Here is a 19796-nt window from a genome sequence, read left to right on the forward strand (position 1 = left end):
CAGTTCAGGTGGGTCCAGAGCCTACCTGGAATCATTGTGCACAAGGTGGGAATACACCCTGGAGGGGGCGCCAGTCCTTCACAGGGCAACACACACACACACACATTCACATTCACTTTTGAGTCTCCAATCCACCTACCAATGTGTGTTTTTGGACTGTGGGAGGAAACCGTATTGAAACATATGCAGACACGGGGAGAACACAACAAACTCCTCACTGACAGTCACCCGGAGCGGGAATCAAACCCACAGCCTCCAGGTCCCTGGAGCTGTGTGACTGCGACACTACCTGCTGCGCCACCCCATTTAAAATATTGTCTTTGTATTATGTTCAATTAAATACAGGGCTTTAATTACTTGCATATAATAGTTTTTTTTTCATTTACACTTTGCAGTGTCCCAACTTTTCTAGAAATTGAATACTGAATTGTCAAATATCATAATTAGTTTTAAAAGTATCAGATGTAACCAAGTATCTCTGGAATCTCACAATTCCATATAATAAACTCATGTGAGGGAGGTTTTAGATGCATTAAAAGATATCTGGTTCATAAAAAAGAAAAAAAAAATAACAATAGGCCCAAGAGCTGTCATAAGACATACAGATCTAATGAGCCAAGAATGAGTCTTTTCATATTCCCTGGTTTGAGCAACATAAAATACCAAGCTGTTTTATGTTTCTTTAACATTTTTAGAGTTGATTTAAAGTGACTGCTTCTCACCACTGTTCAGTTGCATAATCTGGATCTTATGGACCCTCAATACATAAATAAATAAGGGGCCTGTTGCTCAATTTTGACGCTAGGACCCTCAGAATATATGAAGGATATTGTTAATGTAGGGGAGCACGGTGGTACAACAGGTAGTGTTGCTGTCACACAACCTGTGGTTGTGAGTTTGAGTCCTGCTCCGGGTGACTGTTTGTGAGGTGGGTTTCCTCCAGGTGCGCCGTTTTCCTCACACAGTCCAAAAATACATGTTTGTAGGTGGATTGGCTACTGTAAAGTGTCTGTATATATATATATATATATATATATATATATATATATATATATGTGTGTGTGTGTGTGTGAATCATTTAACATTAACATTCCCCTTCATAACTCCAGCACAACTGTATTTTTTGCACAAAGTGAGGTCTATGAAGACATGGTTTGATGAGGTTGGTGTAAAGAAATGCCAGTAGTCTGCACAGAGCTCTTACCTCCATACCAGTAATTGACTTGGTGATGAACTGGAACTTTGATTGCAAGCCAGTGTCTTCTTTCAAAATCATGTTGTAAACATATTTCAGAATCTTGCAGAAAGCAAGAGGCCCAACTCTGTATTCATGGATTTAGCATGGGATGTCTAACAAGTACACATGCATGTGATGGTCAGGTGTCATAAAGTGTATGTTCATTCATTCGTTCATTTTCTGAATTCCCTTTACCCTGTTTGGGGTTGCGATGGGGCTGGATCCTATCCAGAATCACTGCATGTAAGAAAGAAACACTCCCTGGACAGGGCACCAAACCATGACAGAGAACAACACATTCACAGCTGTGGCCACACAGCCAAGCCGCCTACTAGCATGTGTTTTTGAAAACCCACACAAACATTGAGAAAACACCAAACTCCCCAAACTGTGACCCAATGATTGGCCTTAAGCTACAACCCCTACAACAACCTGTTGCGCCACTTTACCACACCAAGTGTATGTTCATGTGTGTGCATGTTCGTTTTTTTTTTTTTCCCAGTGACAGATTGTTATCTAAGGGGTGGCATGGTGGCGCAGCAGGTAGTGTTGCAGTCACACAGCTCAAGGGACCTGGAGGCTGTGGGTTCAAGTCCTGCTCCAGGTGACTGTCTGTGAGGAGTTTGGTGTGTTCTCCCTGTGTCCACGTTGGTTTCCTCTGGGTGACTGTCTGTGAGGAGAGTGGTGTGTTCTCCCTGTGTCTGCGTGGGTTTCCTCTGGGTTCTCTGGTTTCCTCCCACGCTCCAAAAACACATGTTGGTAGGTGGATTGGCGATTCAAAAGTGTCCATAGGTGTGAGTGTGTGTACCTAGCCACTGGAATGCATCGCATTGTAGTGCCAATCCCAAAGCCCTGATAAATAGGGAGGGTTGCATCAGGAAGGGCATCTGGCGTAAAGACTGTGCCAGAATTACAGTGCGGATCACGGATGATCTCCTGTGGCGACTCTGGATGGGAGATGACAGATTGTCATCTAAGCCATTTTTAATACCAAAAAAATTAGACCACATCAGCCATTCCAAATAGTTTTTAATAAATAAAAATCCTTTTTCAAAACAAACATTATTTTCATTTTTATAATCTGTTATCTGTACAATGCTGTATTTTACAGTCTGAATGTGGAAAGAGAGTTAGGGTTTTTTATGCTGTACAATGAGAAACAAGAAATAAAATACTTTGAAAATAAAGTATTCTTGCTGACAACTGTAAAATGTCCATTAAAACTAGTAATTTCAAGATACACAGAAGGTAATAAAGTAGTTCAAGCAATTTAAGATTAAAGCCAATCCACAGCAGATGCAAAGAAGTAAGAAAAAAAAAAACAAATAAATTATATATACAATGTTTGCAGCACAGGGTTTTAAGTTTCTTTTTTATTTTTTTGGCAAAGAATTTACTCCCACTGGCCACTTTATTTGGAACTCATACATAGATTCACCTCGATGTCAATGCACAATGTGTTCAATGCACAAGACCACACAGATGCTCTTGTTTTTTGATTTTTGAGCCACCAAATGCACCACACAATGCAGGTGTTTCGATGGAGTGACCACGAAGAGTAAGTACCATGTAGATGTTTCTGATAAAGTGGCCATTAGGGTAATGTAATTACCCTAAGGTGAGTTGTTTCTGATACATTAATGAGTCGTACATCTGCCTTACAGAAGTAATGCTACATTTCTGTGATTTACATAAAAAAATTATTCAAATTAAAAAAATACTTGAAATCTGCCTTGCTGTTTACACAAAGCAATATAAACCCCTGCAATTCAAAGAATATTTCCAAAAACAGTGCATATCTGTACAGGACTCAAATTTAAAACTCAAGAAATCAAGGCACAGGACAGCAGGGATGCAGCAGATATTTTTGCTTGTCACACATTTGTGTGATTTTTTTTAACTGTTATTTGTTTGATGCAGCATGTCCAAAATTTCGTTAGCATAATATGAATAAGTGATGAATGTAAACAAGTGAAGATGTGGGGGGAACAGTGGATAACAATGGCTGATATTTTATGAGATAATAAAACAGAATGTAGCTCCAGATGTAGTCATTCAGCCAAGACATATTTGGTGTCTGAAGTAGATTTACACTGACGCTACGAGGCTAATGTAGCTTTTAAATATCAAATCTTTTACCTCAACGTTTAGCATAGTGCTAACACCCTTAAATCCTATTTAAATCATCACACACACCTCAAACTGTGTTGATTTGTTAAGTAATCTGTGGTAGCCTTGATAATTTTGATGTGACTCACAAGTCCATATGCTTAACTTTATTTTAAAACAGTCACCAAACTAATCCTTGAAGGGGAGACCCACTGGTATTTCAAAATTCTGCAATATCTGTGCAATTTAATAGGGGAAATGTAAACATGCAGACTGGTGTGGTGTGAAATTGTTCATTGTAAAGAGTTAGGTTATTTTTGTTTTTGGTATTTTTATATTATTATTATTATTATTATTATTATTACAGTGATGGTGTTTAACCTACATATACAGACCAGATATATCTTCTATCATAACAGACTAATAATCATAACAAAAAAGTAACATTACATTCTTGAGATTTTATTTATTTTTTTTTTTTTGGGATGGTGGGGTTGGGGTTGAATGTTATCTAAAAACACCCTAAATGCCACAAATTGATTCAAGTATATGTCTTTGGCAAAACCTGTCTGTGGCATCAGGCAGTGCATTCAGAAACATATAATGTATTGACTGTCTCTAAGGAAATTTCAGAGGCAATACATTCTTCAGATATCTGGTCAGCCTTGTCACCACCACTGTGAACAATTCTTAACTGGTCAGTTCCTCTAGAAAAGAGAACTTCACATTCAACCATTTTCATTGACTACATCCGTGTCTACATCTAAACCATTTAATTATGCAGAACTTTAGAAAAAAGTCATTGGAAAGTTTAATAGTTGGAAATATATATATATTTCCAACTTTTATATATATATCCTGTGTGTGTGTGTGTGTGTGTGTGTGTGTGTGTGTGTGTGTGTGTGTGTGTGTCTGTGTGTGTGTGTGCTAGTCCCAGTAGAAGCAGCCTGGTTTCATTAGCGCTGACCTGCTTCTGTAGAACAGCCCCTATCTGGTCCTCTCTTAGTCTTCAGCAGACTTTCATTTAAACTCCCATTAAACACCTTCCACCACATTCAAACTGCCCTTTGTGATCCATTTGCACTCAGAACATACCTTAGAGAAAGACAGTAAGAAAGAAAATTATATTAAATATTCAATGAATTAAATTCTCTCTTTAAATCTACTTAGATACTTTAAGGGTTTATAATCCAAAAATTCTCAATGTATTCCTACAGCTTTCAGACCTTCTGTAGATAGTCTGTATTTTGTTACTATGCATATGAGATAAGTACACTACATGGCTAAAAGTATGTGGACACAAGACCATCATGTCTGACTGAACTTCTCATTCGACAACAACGGACATTAATTTATAAAACTGGACCCTAACTGGAGCGGCATCTGCCTTTTTACTGGGAAGAATTTGGAGTGCATCTGTAGGAAATTGTGCCCATTTTGTCAAGAACGCATTTGTGAAGTCCAGGATCACAACATTTTCAAGCTGTTCATTTTAAATATGCTAATTAGTGTAGAGGTCAGGGCTCTGTGCTCAGTTTGTACACTGGGGGACAGTCATGCAAGGACAGGAAAAGGCCTTCTCCAAACTGCTGCAACAAATTTGAAAGCTCATTATACTTAATTTATTTTTTTTAATGCTGCAATGGAAGCAATTCAGTTCCACTGCTCCACAGCCTAATGCTGCGTCTTTATATCCCTCTAATCCAAGCTTATCACTGTATGCAGATTGACCTAATGTTAATATGTAGCTTCATTTCATGCTTTTTTATAGTTTGTACAAGCTGTAACATCACTTTTAATGATGAATGAACCAAAAGAATTGCTCCATAATTGCTTGGAATTAAATCTGTTTATGTTCACTTCCACTGAAAGTTAAGAAGTTTTTTCCCCCTCTCCTGTAAAGTTATTTTACATGTTTTTAATTGGACAATGACAATATGTACAACTAAACATCAGTGTCTATAGTGGCTGCACTTTAAAGTTGAATTCACTCATCATAAAGCATGTTTACAAACTTTTGGACAAACAGGGTATACCTTTTAAACAATACCATTTATTTTTGGATAATAATGAATTATCTACATTTTCTTTACCAAGGTTGCCTGAGCTGAAGAGGTTAACAGATGAGACAAAGAATTCAAAGTATTCAAAGAATTCATAATTTGGTAAATGGTCAGTTTTACATAAAAAAAATCTTTAAAATGAATAAGACCAGATAATTTGAGCAAGATTATAGAAGGATGTGTGTGTTTCTGTGTGTGAGAAACAGAGAGAAAAGGCATATCATACCACTGTGTCCATCCTCGACATATGTCCTCACTGGTCAATTCAACAAGGACCTGCAGCAAAGTGACAGCTTAATGTAAAATATATATAACCGCAGCAGCATGACAATATTAGTTGTGTGTGTGTGTGTACCTTTCCCAGCAGTCCTTTATTTTTGGACAGAATTCCACCTCCATTCTTCACGGCTACATCTAGAGTTCTCCTGTGCAGCTCAACCACTGACACAATAAACTCAAACCTACACAAACAACACAGCAACATCATTTACACTATTTAGACAATTGTTTGTAGACACTATAAAAGCTTCTCCTGAGATGCTAATCTGAAATGCTTATGTGACATTTATTCACAAATATACGCCACTTCGTTATATTGATCAAACTTAACATTATGACCCCCTCCGTTTTTCTACACTCACTGTCCATTCTGTCAGCTCCACTGACCCAGCAGTTGCACTTTGCAGTTCTGCAATTACAGTATATGTAGTCCATTTGTTACTCTGCATACTTTGTTTGTCACCTTTCAGCCTGTTCTTCAATGGTCAGGAATCTAGTCAACTCTTAGCAAAGGACATGGTGAAATTAGGCTCATATGCACCAGGCAAATGTTTGGGCACACCCACTTAGGGAGGGTTTCCTTTGTTTTAGGACATTTTCCACATATTGTGAATGTACAGTTCCAGTCACAAATTTGGACACATCTTCTCATTCAATGTTTTTTCTTTGGTTTTTATTATTTTCTACATTGTAAATGAATATGGAAGACATTAAAACTAGATATTTACACATGTAGAAGTTTTCTGTATTTCCCCCAGTCCCTGATATGTAAACGTATAACCATTTCTCATTGATGGAGCATCGGCTGGAGTTATTATGATTAGTTATGATGTCTGTGGAAGGGTATGATTGAAAAATCTCTGCCTATTGAGCCCATTTTTTTGTTACTGTGGCTGAATTTAATTTATGTTACTTTTGTGAAGATTTCATTTTTTATTGTTTTAGTTGTTCAAGGGCTATTCTCCGGCTCTGAATTTGTTCATTGCTGTTTTATATTTTTGCGCTGATTATTAAACAAAGAGGTTACTCAATACTTGAGTTGTTTGTTCCACTTAGTACTTTTTACTCTTACTCAAGTAATTAATTGGGTGACTACTTTTTACTTTCACTTGAGTCATGTTATGCTAAAGTAACAATGCTCTTACTTGAGTACAATTTTTGGCTACTCTACTCACCTCTGCCTATTCCACCAATGACTAATGAGGATGTGTCCAAACTTTTGATTGGTACTGTACATAGCAGGTGCAATCAGATATGAACCTTAGAGCTGAAGGTCCCGAGAGGGACAAATGAACATGATAAACAAAGGCATATTTTAAAAAATTATGACAGAATTCCTGGAAAGCCCTTGGGGTTCTCCTATGAAGTTGTAAGGAGTATACATTGTGAATAAGTGTCTGTGTGCTTATCCTTACGATTGGTCATAGATGGGATTGAGAGTCTTCTTCATTGTGCTGGTTTTCCTGCGCCCACTTCGACTCCTGTCTGGAAGCAGGTAGAGGCGGATGTAGGGGTCTGACCCATCCTTCCCCAGTGCAATTAGGTTCCTGCCGAGAAACACCATTAAATATATATTTACAAAAAAGCTTCCTTCACGCTTTATATCAGTGTATATGTATATTGTATACACATATTTGCTTATTATGTCTTTACATGGTTCCTGTCAATGTTAAAAACCTTATCTCAATTTTTCCTTTTTTGGACATAATTGTTTTCCTCTTGTAATGTTACTACTTTAGAAAAGAAGGATTTTGCCGTGATACATCGCTGCGTGAGAGTGTTTATTTTACTGACCTGCAGGCATGGACCACCACAATAAGTTTGTTCCTGTGAGAACTGTGTCTGATGGTCAGCTGCACTTCACCGAGAGGATACCAAGATGGAGCTGAACCACTGGAGGGAGAGAGGGAGGAGAGAAAGAGAGAGAGAAAGAGACATCTAAATAATATCACAGCTACATCCCTGCTGCAAAAACTGCCAATTAGGGCTCTACATCATATGGAAACATAGGCATTGGTGATGTCTGCAGAACATGTGCAAAGAAAGGTTTAGATTTAATATAAAAATCAAGTAAGAAATTGAAAAGCAATTATCTAATGAAAACCCAGGAAAGAGGAGAGGCTGATGAACTGAAGTGTGGGTACATAACCTTTACGACAGCAGCATCACAACCATCTAGTAAATGGTTTAATGTATTAGGCAACAATGCTCATCATCATCATCATCATCATCATATTTTTCAACTTATCCATTTTAGGGTCACAATGGGAACAGGGCGAGCGAAGAAACCCAGACGCCTCTGTCCCCAGCAACGTCCACCAGCTTCTCCTTGGGGATGCCCAGCCAGGAGATATAATCCCTCCAGCGTGTCCTGGGTCTACCCTGGAGGCCTCTATCCAGTTGGAAACGTCTGGTATACCTTCAGTGGGAGGCATCCAGGAGGCATCCTTACCACATGCCTGAACCACCTCAACCCTCAGTTGGGGTAGGTTCTCACCCTCTACCTGAAGAGAGCATGTCATCTGTTTCCAGGAGATAACCATGGCCTCAGACTTGGAGGTGCTGATCCACATATTGACCACTTCACATTCAGCTGCAAACTGTTCAAGTGAACACTGGAGGCCTCCGTGCGAAGAAGCCAGGGCTCAGCCCTGACGGAGTCCAATGCCCACACTGAAGAAGCTTGACTTATTAGGTTCAACTATCGGATGGATTCTCCATTCCAGCACCTTGGCACAGACTTTCCCAGGGAGGCTGAGAAGTACTGGCACATGACAATGGGCACACATTCTCAGTTCCCCTTTTATAAAAATGGGATTCACCACCCCTGTTTGCCAATCCAAAGGCACAGTTCCTGAGATCTATGCAATATTGTAGAGGTGTGTCATCCACTACAACCCCACAGTATCAAGGGCCTTCAGTAACTCTGGGCGAATCTCATCCACTCCTGGGGCTTTGCCACTGCGAAACCTTTTCACCATCTCAGTGACCTCAGTGGAAATGGCATCTGACACCCCAGACACTTCTGGCCCTACCTCCTGCACAGGAGGCATGTCTCTTGGATTTAGGAGTTCTTCAAAATGCTTCTTCCAAAGCCCAACAATACACTCAGGTGAGTTTAGAGTTTCACCATCCTTACTGAGTGTCCCCCCTCCCCCTCCTGGGCTGTCTAAGTGTTTTCCAAAGTCATTCTCAATGGCCTCTCCAAACACCTCCCATGCTCTGGATTTTGCCACAGCTGCAGACTTTTTCGCCAGCCAGTACCTATCTGCGGAATCGGGAGTTCCCCGAGCCAACCAAGCTTGAAAAAGCCTCCTTCTTCCGCTTGAGAGTTTCCCACACCCCTGGTGTTCACCAATGAGTTCTTGGGTTGCCTCCATAACAGGCACCAACAAACTTTTGACCTCAGCAACATGCAGCCTCTTCCACAATGGAAGTACAGAACAGGGCCCATTCAGACTCCGTTCCCCCTACCCCCTCTGGAACATGTGAAAAGTTCTTTCGGCGGTGAGAGTTGAAATCCATCCAGTCCGCTGCCAGCTTTTCCCAGCATACCCTCACTATACATTTGGGCTTACCAGGTCTGTCTGGCAGCTTTCTCCACCATCAGATCCAACACACCACCAGATGGTGATCGGTTGAAAGCTCAGCCCCTCTCTTTACCTGAGTGTCCAAAACATATGGCCTCAGATCAGAAGACATGACCACAAATTTGATCACTGACCTTTGGCCAGTACAAAGTACCAAGTACACTTATGAGAAAACTTATGTTCGAACATGGTGTTAGTTATTGACACACTGTGGGTAGAGGTGAACCCAACTACATCTAGCTGATATCTCCCAACCTCCCGCACCAGCTCCGGCTCCTTCCCCCCAATGAGGTTACGTTCCACATGCCAAGAACCAGTCTCTGCTGCCAAGCTTCATGACGCGAGGCCCCTTCCACCCCACTCTGTGCATTGCATTGCACCCTTACTCTGTATCTTGCGGCTGATGATCCTCCCATGGTGTCTTTTCAGGCTGAGCCCGGCTGAGTAACGTGGGCTGCCCAGCTGCCAGGTGCTCCCAGGCCTGGATCCAAGGGTAGGTCGTGGTATCCCTCTCCCGGGTAGGGTACGCTTAGTTTTAAATATTGTACTCATAGGGATGCTTCTTGGATCATGTTTGTCTGGATCTTCACTCCAGACCTGTTCGCCATGAGAGATCCTACTGGGAGCTAACAGCTCCCGATGACATAGCCCTGGAAGTCATTAGACTACACAAGCCCTTCCACCACGACCCAGTCCAGGAAGGGGGCAACAATGCTGCCCCCAATACTGCAGACTGGATATGGAGTCCCAGATCAAAGAGCACATATGTTCTTTGACAAAACTCATTAGGCTACATTCAAATTTGTGTACATCATCCATAAACATTCAAAACCAAATCAGGTCTGAAAAAATATATACTGCAGAAGGAGTTTAAAGCTATAAAACCTCACCTCTGCCTGATCAGGTCTGTGTGCTAGTTATGTACCCAGAGTGATGGACCATGGTGTAACCATGACAACATAAATAATAACATGGGAGTATGTTACGTAGTTCCACTAACTTTAAATGCCACCAGACTTCATCTGATTTCAGTAAATCTTGACACTGAAAGAATGCTGTTTTATAATCCATTTCCAACTACACTGCTTTCTGCTTTTCTAATATGGACGCTTTTTATAGAAAATATATTGTGCAATATCTAGTGTGTGAACTGAATTGTACCTAAATATCTGTGCAGAATTTGTCTATGCCAATGTGAGAAGCAAATGTCTGGAAACCACTAATTAGTTAAACAGGTTTGTTACACAATTGTTTGTTAGCCATTACATTAGCTCACCAGAACCAGTCTCTGATGCTGTTTACAAAATTGTGCCCTATTCACTATATAGTGCAGTATTTTGTGTTCCCATCATTTTGTATTAGTATATAAAACATAGTGGACGACAAATGTATACTACTGGATAGAGGATACCAATAAACCACTGCACTGTTTGGTAAAAACCCACGAGGTACTGTCCAAAACCATTCACTACCCTCTGGAATTCAGTTCACTATAACACTGCAGTGTATTGTACCGTAATGTGTATTATAGTGAATAGGGAGCCATTTCAGATATGTGGTATGTTTTTAGACACAACCAAAAAATGGCAGAACCCCAAAATAGAGCACTATATGTCATAGGGCAGTCTGTTGTCCTATGGTAATGCCTCATTAAGACATATAATTCAACCTGAAGTGTACTGTTGTACCTTTGAGGGTACACATTATTGTTTATTAGCAGTGACACTAACATCTGTGAAAACCCCAGCATTGCTGGTAAACTCACTTCTGCATCTCAGTGAGTCGGTGCTGAAGCTCCAGTGTGGCGGAAGGAAGAGAAGTTTCTGAAGCCAGGCTGTGTGTGGAGTCTCTGTGGTTCTGCTGTGGTCTTGTTAGATGCACAGGAGACCCCTCTGAACCTCTTGGCCCCTGGGGGGCACCACTGAGAGCAGCAGGGGGAGGGGAGCAAGAGGACAGGGAAGGTGTATGTAGCTGTGTCTGTACAGTGTTTGAGTTACTGGTGGTTATGGGGAAGGAGTTTTTTGTGCTGGGCTGAAGTGTGCTTGTTGCCATGGAGACACACTGGCTGGTGCGTCGGATCTGTACTGAAGAGCGCAGGCATGACGCGATCTCCTTTTCAAGGCAAAGTATCTGTGAACATACAAATGAGACCTTAAGCATTGAACAATGCATTTTAGGCAGGTTCTACCCACTAAGCTAAAGTAACTTTCTTACAGTCTGACAGTACTGTGTATGATATTTTCATAATTACAAACCCACAATTTGTATTTGGGATATGTTGTAGAAAGAAAGAAATCAATTAAAAATTGTGATCTGTTCATTTTCTAGACAAAGAACAATGAAAATACTTCCACTATTTACATTGACCAACTTGATTGAATAGTACTTTATGTCTGCAACACAAAAGCAAACTAAGAGTGAAAAATGTATAGAATACGCAGGTCACATTAGGCTCAGCAAAGTAAATGGGAAGCAAACTAAATGGTCCGAAATAGTTCAGGCATTCCCTCTGTGTGTCACTGGCTCAGGCATGGCCACGAAAGAGCACCTGGAGGTTTGGACAACGAAAAGACCTGTAAACTTTGAAAAGCATGAAAAGATATGAGGATATTGCTCTATTCCTGCTCCATAAGTGGGTAATACTGAAATTGAACGTGGAACTGACTCCTAATTCGGGAGACTGAAAGTGCTACAAAACTAAAAGAATTACAAATGAGTTTTGTGGTAATTCATCATCATCATCATTATTTTTTCCACCTGTGAAGGACTGGCGCCCCCTCCAGGGTTTGTAGCTGCCTTGCGCCCAATGATTCTGAGTAGGAGTAAGGATAAGCGGTTTCAGACAATGAATGAATGAATTAATTATTTTTTTCCGCTTAATCCATTTCAGGGTCACTGTTGTGGTAATTCAGACAGTGAATGAAATCTTACAGACCAGTTAAACTTCAAGCATGAACAAGCTACATTCTGTATCTCATTCAAACATATCATTCCACTTTTTAAAAACACTGGCAATTATTTCTATGGACTTTGACAGTTAAATAAATCTTCAATGAGATTTAAAAAATCACAGATTCCTGTTTTATAGTGTTTTACAAAAGGCCCCAGAAATGGGGTTTGTATAAACAATTATATGCCAATACAATATTTAAATATAATAAATATAATATTTCTTTATGTTGATTCCACTAACCCTGAGGGCCATCTTCAGTTTAAGTGTGCTGCTGGGACCAGAGTTGTTGAGGGGAAACTGCTGAGTCAGCGTCATTTCCTCATCTGCTAGAAGACCTACTAGTGGCACCCGCAAATTACCCAGCAGGCACTTGTGTTTACTGTCCTTCACCTGAAACAGTTCAAATCAGTGGTGTGTGAACACATTCACTTAAAAAAAAAGAATAATAAATAAATAAAAATCACACTTAGACTTCAAGAGGCCACACTCTTTAAATCATTTTGCTTTTATGTGTTCCATATACATCTTAATCCATTGCAATTAAAAAAGCTTTAAATTGTTAATAATGTTGCTACATTGCTAGCCTTTAAGTTAGGCTGAAATGCTCAGAGACTGGGGGAATAAAAAGCCTTCTGCTGAATGTGTGAATTCTCTGGAAGGCTTTTGATGCCTTTGCTTCTGAACACCCAGAAACTGTAAGGTTTAACTGTTTCTAACAACTATGCAACAAACTGTCAGCAGAAACAACTTTCCACATCAATTCATCAAGGACAGATGTGCTGTATATTAAATGGGTGAAACTAGGCTGACTGGGTGGAGTGAAATTGACATAGGTTCCATGAGTGGGAGTATATTTTTACAGGTTAAATGTGTAATCAAAAGTAAATATGTTAATGGTCATATCATAAATAGACAGTTTTTATTGCTTAGTTTTCATATATGGATTATGCAAATGGATATGGTGTGTATGTCAGTCTGTAATGCCATACCTCCACTTGCAGTTCCTGAGTGCGGGGGTTATGAACCAGGAATGAAAATGCTTCCTCCCACAGAGGCTCGCATGTCTTATACCGCACCTAAAAACACATTGATATTAAATAAACAAGTATAAGCAAACAGACACACAGATAGACAGGAACATAAATAAATTGACATGAGGTGAAGAAATTGCTATGTTGTTCCAGTATGAATGTGTTTGTGGTCTATATAGTGGGTCGCCCATATGGGGGAGGCCATTTTGTGCAGAATCTCTGACACTTCCAGGACGCTAGAAATTAATATACACATTTCTTTTAAAAGCATTGTTTTATTTTTAAATTTTACTTGAAAGAAGAAAAGAACATTTTATTTAGAGTATATATTTATATCAAAATATATAGAATTATAACTGTAATTGTAATTAGATTTTATATTCAGCTGTTGTTACAAAAAATGTTGATATAACAACTAGGCTTTAATGATTTAATGGCATTATGATGTTCCAGACCTTGGCTTGAGGAAAGTTTCTCTAACTGGACCTTAATTAATTTTAATTAAATGCCATTGGCATATACAATGATGTAATAATGCCTATGCTGAACGTTCACTAGAGACTGAGCCACATTTTAATGACTCTTTAATAACTTGAAGAAGAACCACTGGAGAAAATGACTCATTGAGAAAAATAATCCATAAATAGACATGTTTAGTTTCCTCACCTTGCTCTCATAAGTCTTTTGTGCAAGTGTTAGTTGAACATATGGACTGGGGTCGCTGTTCAATTTCCTGCCAGACTGCAAAACAACAGATCACTATTTATCCACAGATTACTGCAGTTCTTAGAATATTACTGTCAGCATTACATGCAACTGAAAAAAACTGAAATGAAAGTTAAAGTAGCTGTGAAAAAACACAGCACACACACTCGCACGCACACACTGCAGTGAGCATGAACAGGCAGGTCTGGTCATGTTGAGACGTGCTGGATGTTAATGGGAAATTCATTTCCCAGAAGCTCCTCTGCATTATGATCATTTTCACAGCCTCACAGAGTATTTAAAGAAGCACAATAACATCTCCCATATCTGTTTTAATACTTTACATTCAAATACATCTGTTAGCTACATCGCTAACATAGAAATCACCGTCTTTAAATGTTCAAAATCCAAGAACAGAACAAATCGTTGCACGTTGTTGCAGCATTTTTCCTTAAAAGACTTTATAAGGAATGCAGTGATGTATAAGTTATTCTTCATTTGCTATTTTCAAACTTAAATTTTAGTGTTTTGTTTTGTTTATTAAAACGGCAATTGTCATTTTTAATACTACACAACCATCACCATAAAATGATGAGTGAGAATATTCTTGAATTATGGATTTCAGTTATACGTTACACAAAAAATGCTTTAAAGCATATTTGTTCATCTAATATGTCACTAATTTGTTACTAAATATGTAACATCTAATTTGTCACTAATTCCTTTTCATTTTTGTCATTGTATTTTGTTGGTGTGCTGATTTGTGATAAATCACACCACACTGAATTTGAACAAACAGAAGGTAAACTTCAACGCGTATCTCAGAGAGTACATGTCGTGTGTGTAGATATTTGACATGACATGCTGCAGACACAAGTGCCAACTACGTCTGTTTATTTTTAGCAGGAGGCTGATGTGACAACTTAATTAAAAGTGAACAAGTGAAAACAAAATAACAAATAAAAGGTAGATGATAGTCACAAAATATAAAGGCCTAGGCATTATTTTGACCCAATGCACATTCATGATTTTTGGGTTCTTCATAGAGGAGGGCTGCATATAGAGGATGGGATGGGTTTTTTTCTGTTCTACAGTTTCTAGAAAAATCTTACACTTATGTGGTTTCTACTAAATTAGCAGTTCTGCATCACAGCTCCTGGGTTTGGGGTCCTAAATCCAATCCCTGCCTAGGGATGCTGTCTTTGAGGGTTCTTCCCATGTCTGTGTGCTCCTGTTCTTTCGCACAATCCAAAAACGCATATTGGTATGGTAAGTAGACTGAATGTGGATGTGTGTGTGAAAGTGAGGTAAATGTGTGTGAGTGACTGAGATGCATTGGCACCCAGTCCAGTGTTCCTTCCTTGCCTTGTCTCCTCTCTACCAAACAGCAGATGTGTGGTGAGCAACCTAAAGCTGATTGGATGCAGGAGAATGTGGTATATAGGCCTGTCACAATAGCCATTTTTGGTCGATATAGTGTTCCAGAAATAATGGTAAAAATACTACTAGTAAAACATATTATTGTTACAAGACCATTTAATGCCACTGATAATGCTAATAAAACAGCATAACAATGCAATTACACCCTTTTAAAGTGCAAATGGGCCTATTATGGAATATTAAACATACCCAATAAGTAAAACAGTATAAAATATATAATATATTTTATAAAATATATATTATATATAAGTATAAAATAAAACCACTATTTTCAAAGAAATCAAGACAATGACCTCAGAAGAGAGACAACAGAGAAAAACCAGAGAGAAAAACAGAGGGTCTGTCTGTGATATTGATGATATTCATTCTTATGTAAACAAAACACCCAAGTAAACTCACTGGGCAACACCAAGGTCAGCAAAAATGATCAAGGAAATGCTCATATGTTTATGTGAATGTCTAGAAAAGGGCAATATAAATATAAGATATTCTTAAGCTTTTGTACTAATCATATATTTAAGCTCCTTAAAACAATCTTGACAATATGTTTCACATCGGGTTGGTCCTACAAAATCAATACAACATCAATAACAACCAGCCAAGGATGAAACAAACCTAAAAACAAACAATAGAGCACAATGAGGGCAGCCAGTGTTAATATGCTTTCTACAGATATTCTGAATCAGCAGTGAAGGGTCACATAACTGAGCAGTGAAGTGTGCGCATGGTCCAGACTGAATATGGCAGCCTTTGTAGTTTGGAACTAGTGGTTATCCAACATGCTGTTCAGTACCTTCAGTAAACCTCTGTATGGCATTCTTGGAGCATCAGGGTTAAACTCAAGCTGCTCACTCTTGGAGGAAGATGAGTGAGGGAGAAAATAAAACAGGATTATTAATAAAAGGGAATGAGATTAGAGGCAGGAGATTAGTTCACATATGACTCTGGGGGAGAAAACAAAACAAACAGTCTTCCAAACAGTCATTTACAGGAGAAGGAAATAATATTTCCATCATTTGACCCATAATAATTTTGAACAAAAAGGAAATCACACCTGGAATTTTCATATTATAAAAATCTTTTATGAGGCTAAAAGTTCTAACAACTTTGACTTACTACTTAATAGACATACTGACATTTTATTTATTAATATACAACCTAATTTCCATAAAGGCTGGAATATATTTTGCAATGCAATAAAATCAATATTCTATGCTTTTTTTATTATTATTATCTTGAACCTTTATTTTAAATGATATGTGTTATCACAAATTCCCTTTTTTGAGTGCATTTGTCATTCATTTGGTGATCTGGAGTTTTGCTTTATACAAGACTTTCAACCAGGGGCAGCACGGTGGTGCAGCAGGTAGTGTCGCAGTCAGACAGCTCCAGAGACCTGGAGGTTGTGAGTTCAATTCCTGCTTTTGGGTGACCCTCTGTGAGGAGTTTGGTGTGTTCTCCCCGTGTTTGCGTGGGTTTCCTCCGGGTGCTCCGGTTTCCTTCGACAGTCCAAAAACACACGTTGGTAAGTGGATTGGCGACTCAAAAAAAAGTTTCCATAGGTGTGAGTGAATGTGAGTGTGTGTGTTACCCTGTGAAGGACTGGCGCCTCCTCCAGGGTGTATTCCCACCTTGCGCCCAATGATTCCAGGTAGGCTCTGGACCCACCACGATCCTGAACTGGATAAGTGTTTACAGATAATGAATGAATGGATGAAAGATTTTCAACTGCTCTAAAACTTGTGGTTGTTTTTGTCTGATCTGGACCTCAGGCTGGCAGTCAAATATGCTCACAGTCTATGAAGCACAGTCTCCAGCATGTGCAGAATGAGGCGTCACATTGCTGAAATAACCACAGACTTCCCAAAATACTTTTTTGTCTTGATGGCATTGTATGTCTCTCTAAAATCCCAACATATGCCACCCCAGAATTAAAAAAATGTCCAAACCTTTCTGGAAATGAGGTTTAAATAAATTAAAATGACGACTATCAGTAGTAGACGTGCTCAGACAATTTCTGACACCATTCACATGCCCTTAACCTCACCACCAAACTCTGACTTGGTTAGGACAAAACTGTTAACTGAATGGCTAGCACTAGCACTACAACATCTAGATGCAGGAAGTGGTCAGACTCACAAATAAAGTTCTACAGAGAGAAGAGTTTGCACTAAAAACCAGACCAGATGCCCTCCTCTCTCTCAAGTTCCCACAGCCGAAACTGCCTTCGAAAACACTCTTCAGAGGAATTCAAAGGGAATTAGTATTAAAACATACACAAGAGCTTCTGTCTTAGTTATTTTATATTGTTCATTTCGGTATGAATCTGCATAAACGTGGATCAAGGAAATTTTTAACTCATGTCGATGCTCATGCTTAAATCATGTTTTTATCATAGAGCTCATTGGAATAAAGAAAAGGGTCTTTTTGTGATACAGTAAAACACCATTCCAGTACCATTCCTTCATTTCAAAAGTGCTTTGTATGCAATACAATGATATTTCCTTCCGGTTAGAGCCTAAAGCACTGTCCTTTTGCATGTGCGGGTCAGTTTAGGAACATTATCTGTTTAGGCTGTTATCATATATAGGTCACATTACATAGACAGTGTGAAGAGCAGAATAAAAAAAAAACAGCAAATAAAAAGAAAAAAAATTGATTTGGTTATCTAATCATATTTGGGCCACTTTTAATTGTATCCTTTGTTGGTTGCGACCCAGGCTTTTAGACACAGCCTCAGACGTCACTGTCTTAGATGAATACTTCAGCAGTAAGAGGGGAAAATGTATTTATAAAAATTATTTATAAACTTGATTTGTTAGTTTGTTGTGCTTCATAATGTTGAATGTGGAGGCAGCATAGCAGAATCACTCCACAGGGCAGTATTCATGATAACAGTAGGGTGTGTGATGAATATTGCCAATATTATGACTTGACAGTGACAAAATCACTTAGTGACTATGAATTTTATGAAGGCAAAGTGGGACAGAGAGTTCTGACTTAAAATGAGACAACAGACACTGTCAATATGTATATAAAAAAAACATTTCTCCTTTGGGAATGGCACAATGTGATCATGAAGATTATTCTTACTGGAAGGTTCCTGGCAGAGTCCAGATAAACAACCAACAGGGCAGAGGACAGACTCTCATTAGTTCTAATACATCTCAGAGCCTAAGAGGAAGATGTGTTGGAGAGAGCAAGATTGAGCAAGAAACAGAGAGAGAGAGAGAGAGAGAGAGAGAGAGAGAGAGAGAGAGAGAGAGAGAAAGATGGTCAGTGTAACCTTCAACAGAATGTGATTAAAAAACAGATCAGCGACCAGCCTGTCAAGCAAAAGGTTAAATATGCAGGATTCGTTTATCATGGTTTGACTGACCTTTAAATTCAACATCATTTTAGTGCTCACATCTGTTATGAGCTCATAACTGCATACACAATAACATACAGGCTTAATTTTATTCCCCACAACCCTACTTGTATGTATTCTGTGTATTTGTGTATTTGTTTGTGCATGTATGTGTGTGTCTGTGTGTACCTGATCCAATTTCTCAGCATCTGTCTGCAGAGAGAGCCACTCCAGTCGCAGATGCAGTTTCCCACTGGAGACTTCCTCCAAATCAAACCACTGCAATAGCCCACATTACACACGACCAGCCTTAGACATACACGCATGGTTTTCTTGCAAAACAGTAAGTTTAAACATCCAAAAAGCATATATAAAAATAGCACAATAAGTAGTAGATGCTGATACACCAATGCCCGACAAGATATGATTAAAAATGATTGTGGAAATAAATATGTAACACCTTTTTGTTTTGCACAGTGTTATATGCAAACACTATGTAACCATATATTTCTGTATGTAACCATTCTTGCAAAGTAATAGAATCTAAATACATGAAAGTCTACAAATTTTGTGAGGAAAATGCAATGTAATAGATTTATAATTTCTGCTGTGTTCCAACATGAGTGTCGGTATTCTTGCATGAAAAAAAATGCTATGTTAAATAATAAAACAAAGGAAAATAATGGGACCGTAAGCCTAATATTTTGTTAGACAACCTTTAGAGGTAATCACTCCAAACAAGGAATTCCTGTAGCTCTCATTGAGACTTCTGAACCTGAGAACAGGAGGTTTGACCTACTCTTTCTGAGGAATCTATGCCACGTGTTCTTAGCCATTCTCCGGTGATTTTAGATGTGCATTTTGGGTCATTACTCTACTGGAAGACACTGGAACTGTGTCTGAGACCAAGCTTTCTGTTACTGAGCAATAGGTTTCATTTAAAAATGTTTTCACAGTTTTGATCCCAGATGCAGCAATATAGGCCAGAAAATATAACTGTGCCTTCTCCAAGTTTCACAGTAGGTTTGATGTTCTTTTAC

At 38.9% G+C, this 19796-nt stretch overlaps 1 protein-coding gene across 1 annotated transcript in view; it reads right to left on the reverse strand.

Annotated features, from left to right (window-relative positions):
• Positions 1-4120: 4120 nt before the first annotated feature.
• Positions 4121-19796, reverse strand: part of esyt2b (extended synaptotagmin-like protein 2b) — a 57458-nt gene continuing 41782 nt past the window's right edge. The window contains exons 12-23 of the mRNA XM_066681370.1: positions 18946-19035; positions 18501-18581; positions 16201-16260; positions 13929-14003; positions 13221-13307; positions 12472-12621; positions 11044-11408; positions 7483-7581; positions 7104-7235; positions 5765-5870; positions 5636-5685; positions 4121-4441 (exon numbers count right to left, since the gene is read on the reverse strand). Of these exons, the coding sequence (XP_066537467.1) occupies positions 4402-4441; positions 5636-5685; positions 5765-5870; positions 7104-7235; positions 7483-7581; positions 11044-11408; positions 12472-12621; positions 13221-13307; positions 13929-14003; positions 16201-16260; positions 18501-18581; positions 18946-19035 (1335 nt within the window). The 3' untranslated portion in view covers positions 4121-4401. The remainder of the gene's footprint in view (positions 4442-5635; positions 5686-5764; positions 5871-7103; positions 7236-7482; positions 7582-11043; positions 11409-12471; positions 12622-13220; positions 13308-13928; positions 14004-16200; positions 16261-18500; positions 18582-18945; positions 19036-19796) is intronic.

This window comes from Hoplias malabaricus, chromosome 9 (genome assembly GCF_029633855.1).
Source record: "Hoplias malabaricus isolate fHopMal1 chromosome 9, fHopMal1.hap1, whole genome shotgun sequence".
In the NCBI taxonomy this organism is placed as follows: domain Eukaryota; kingdom Metazoa; phylum Chordata; class Actinopteri; order Characiformes; family Erythrinidae; genus Hoplias; species Hoplias malabaricus.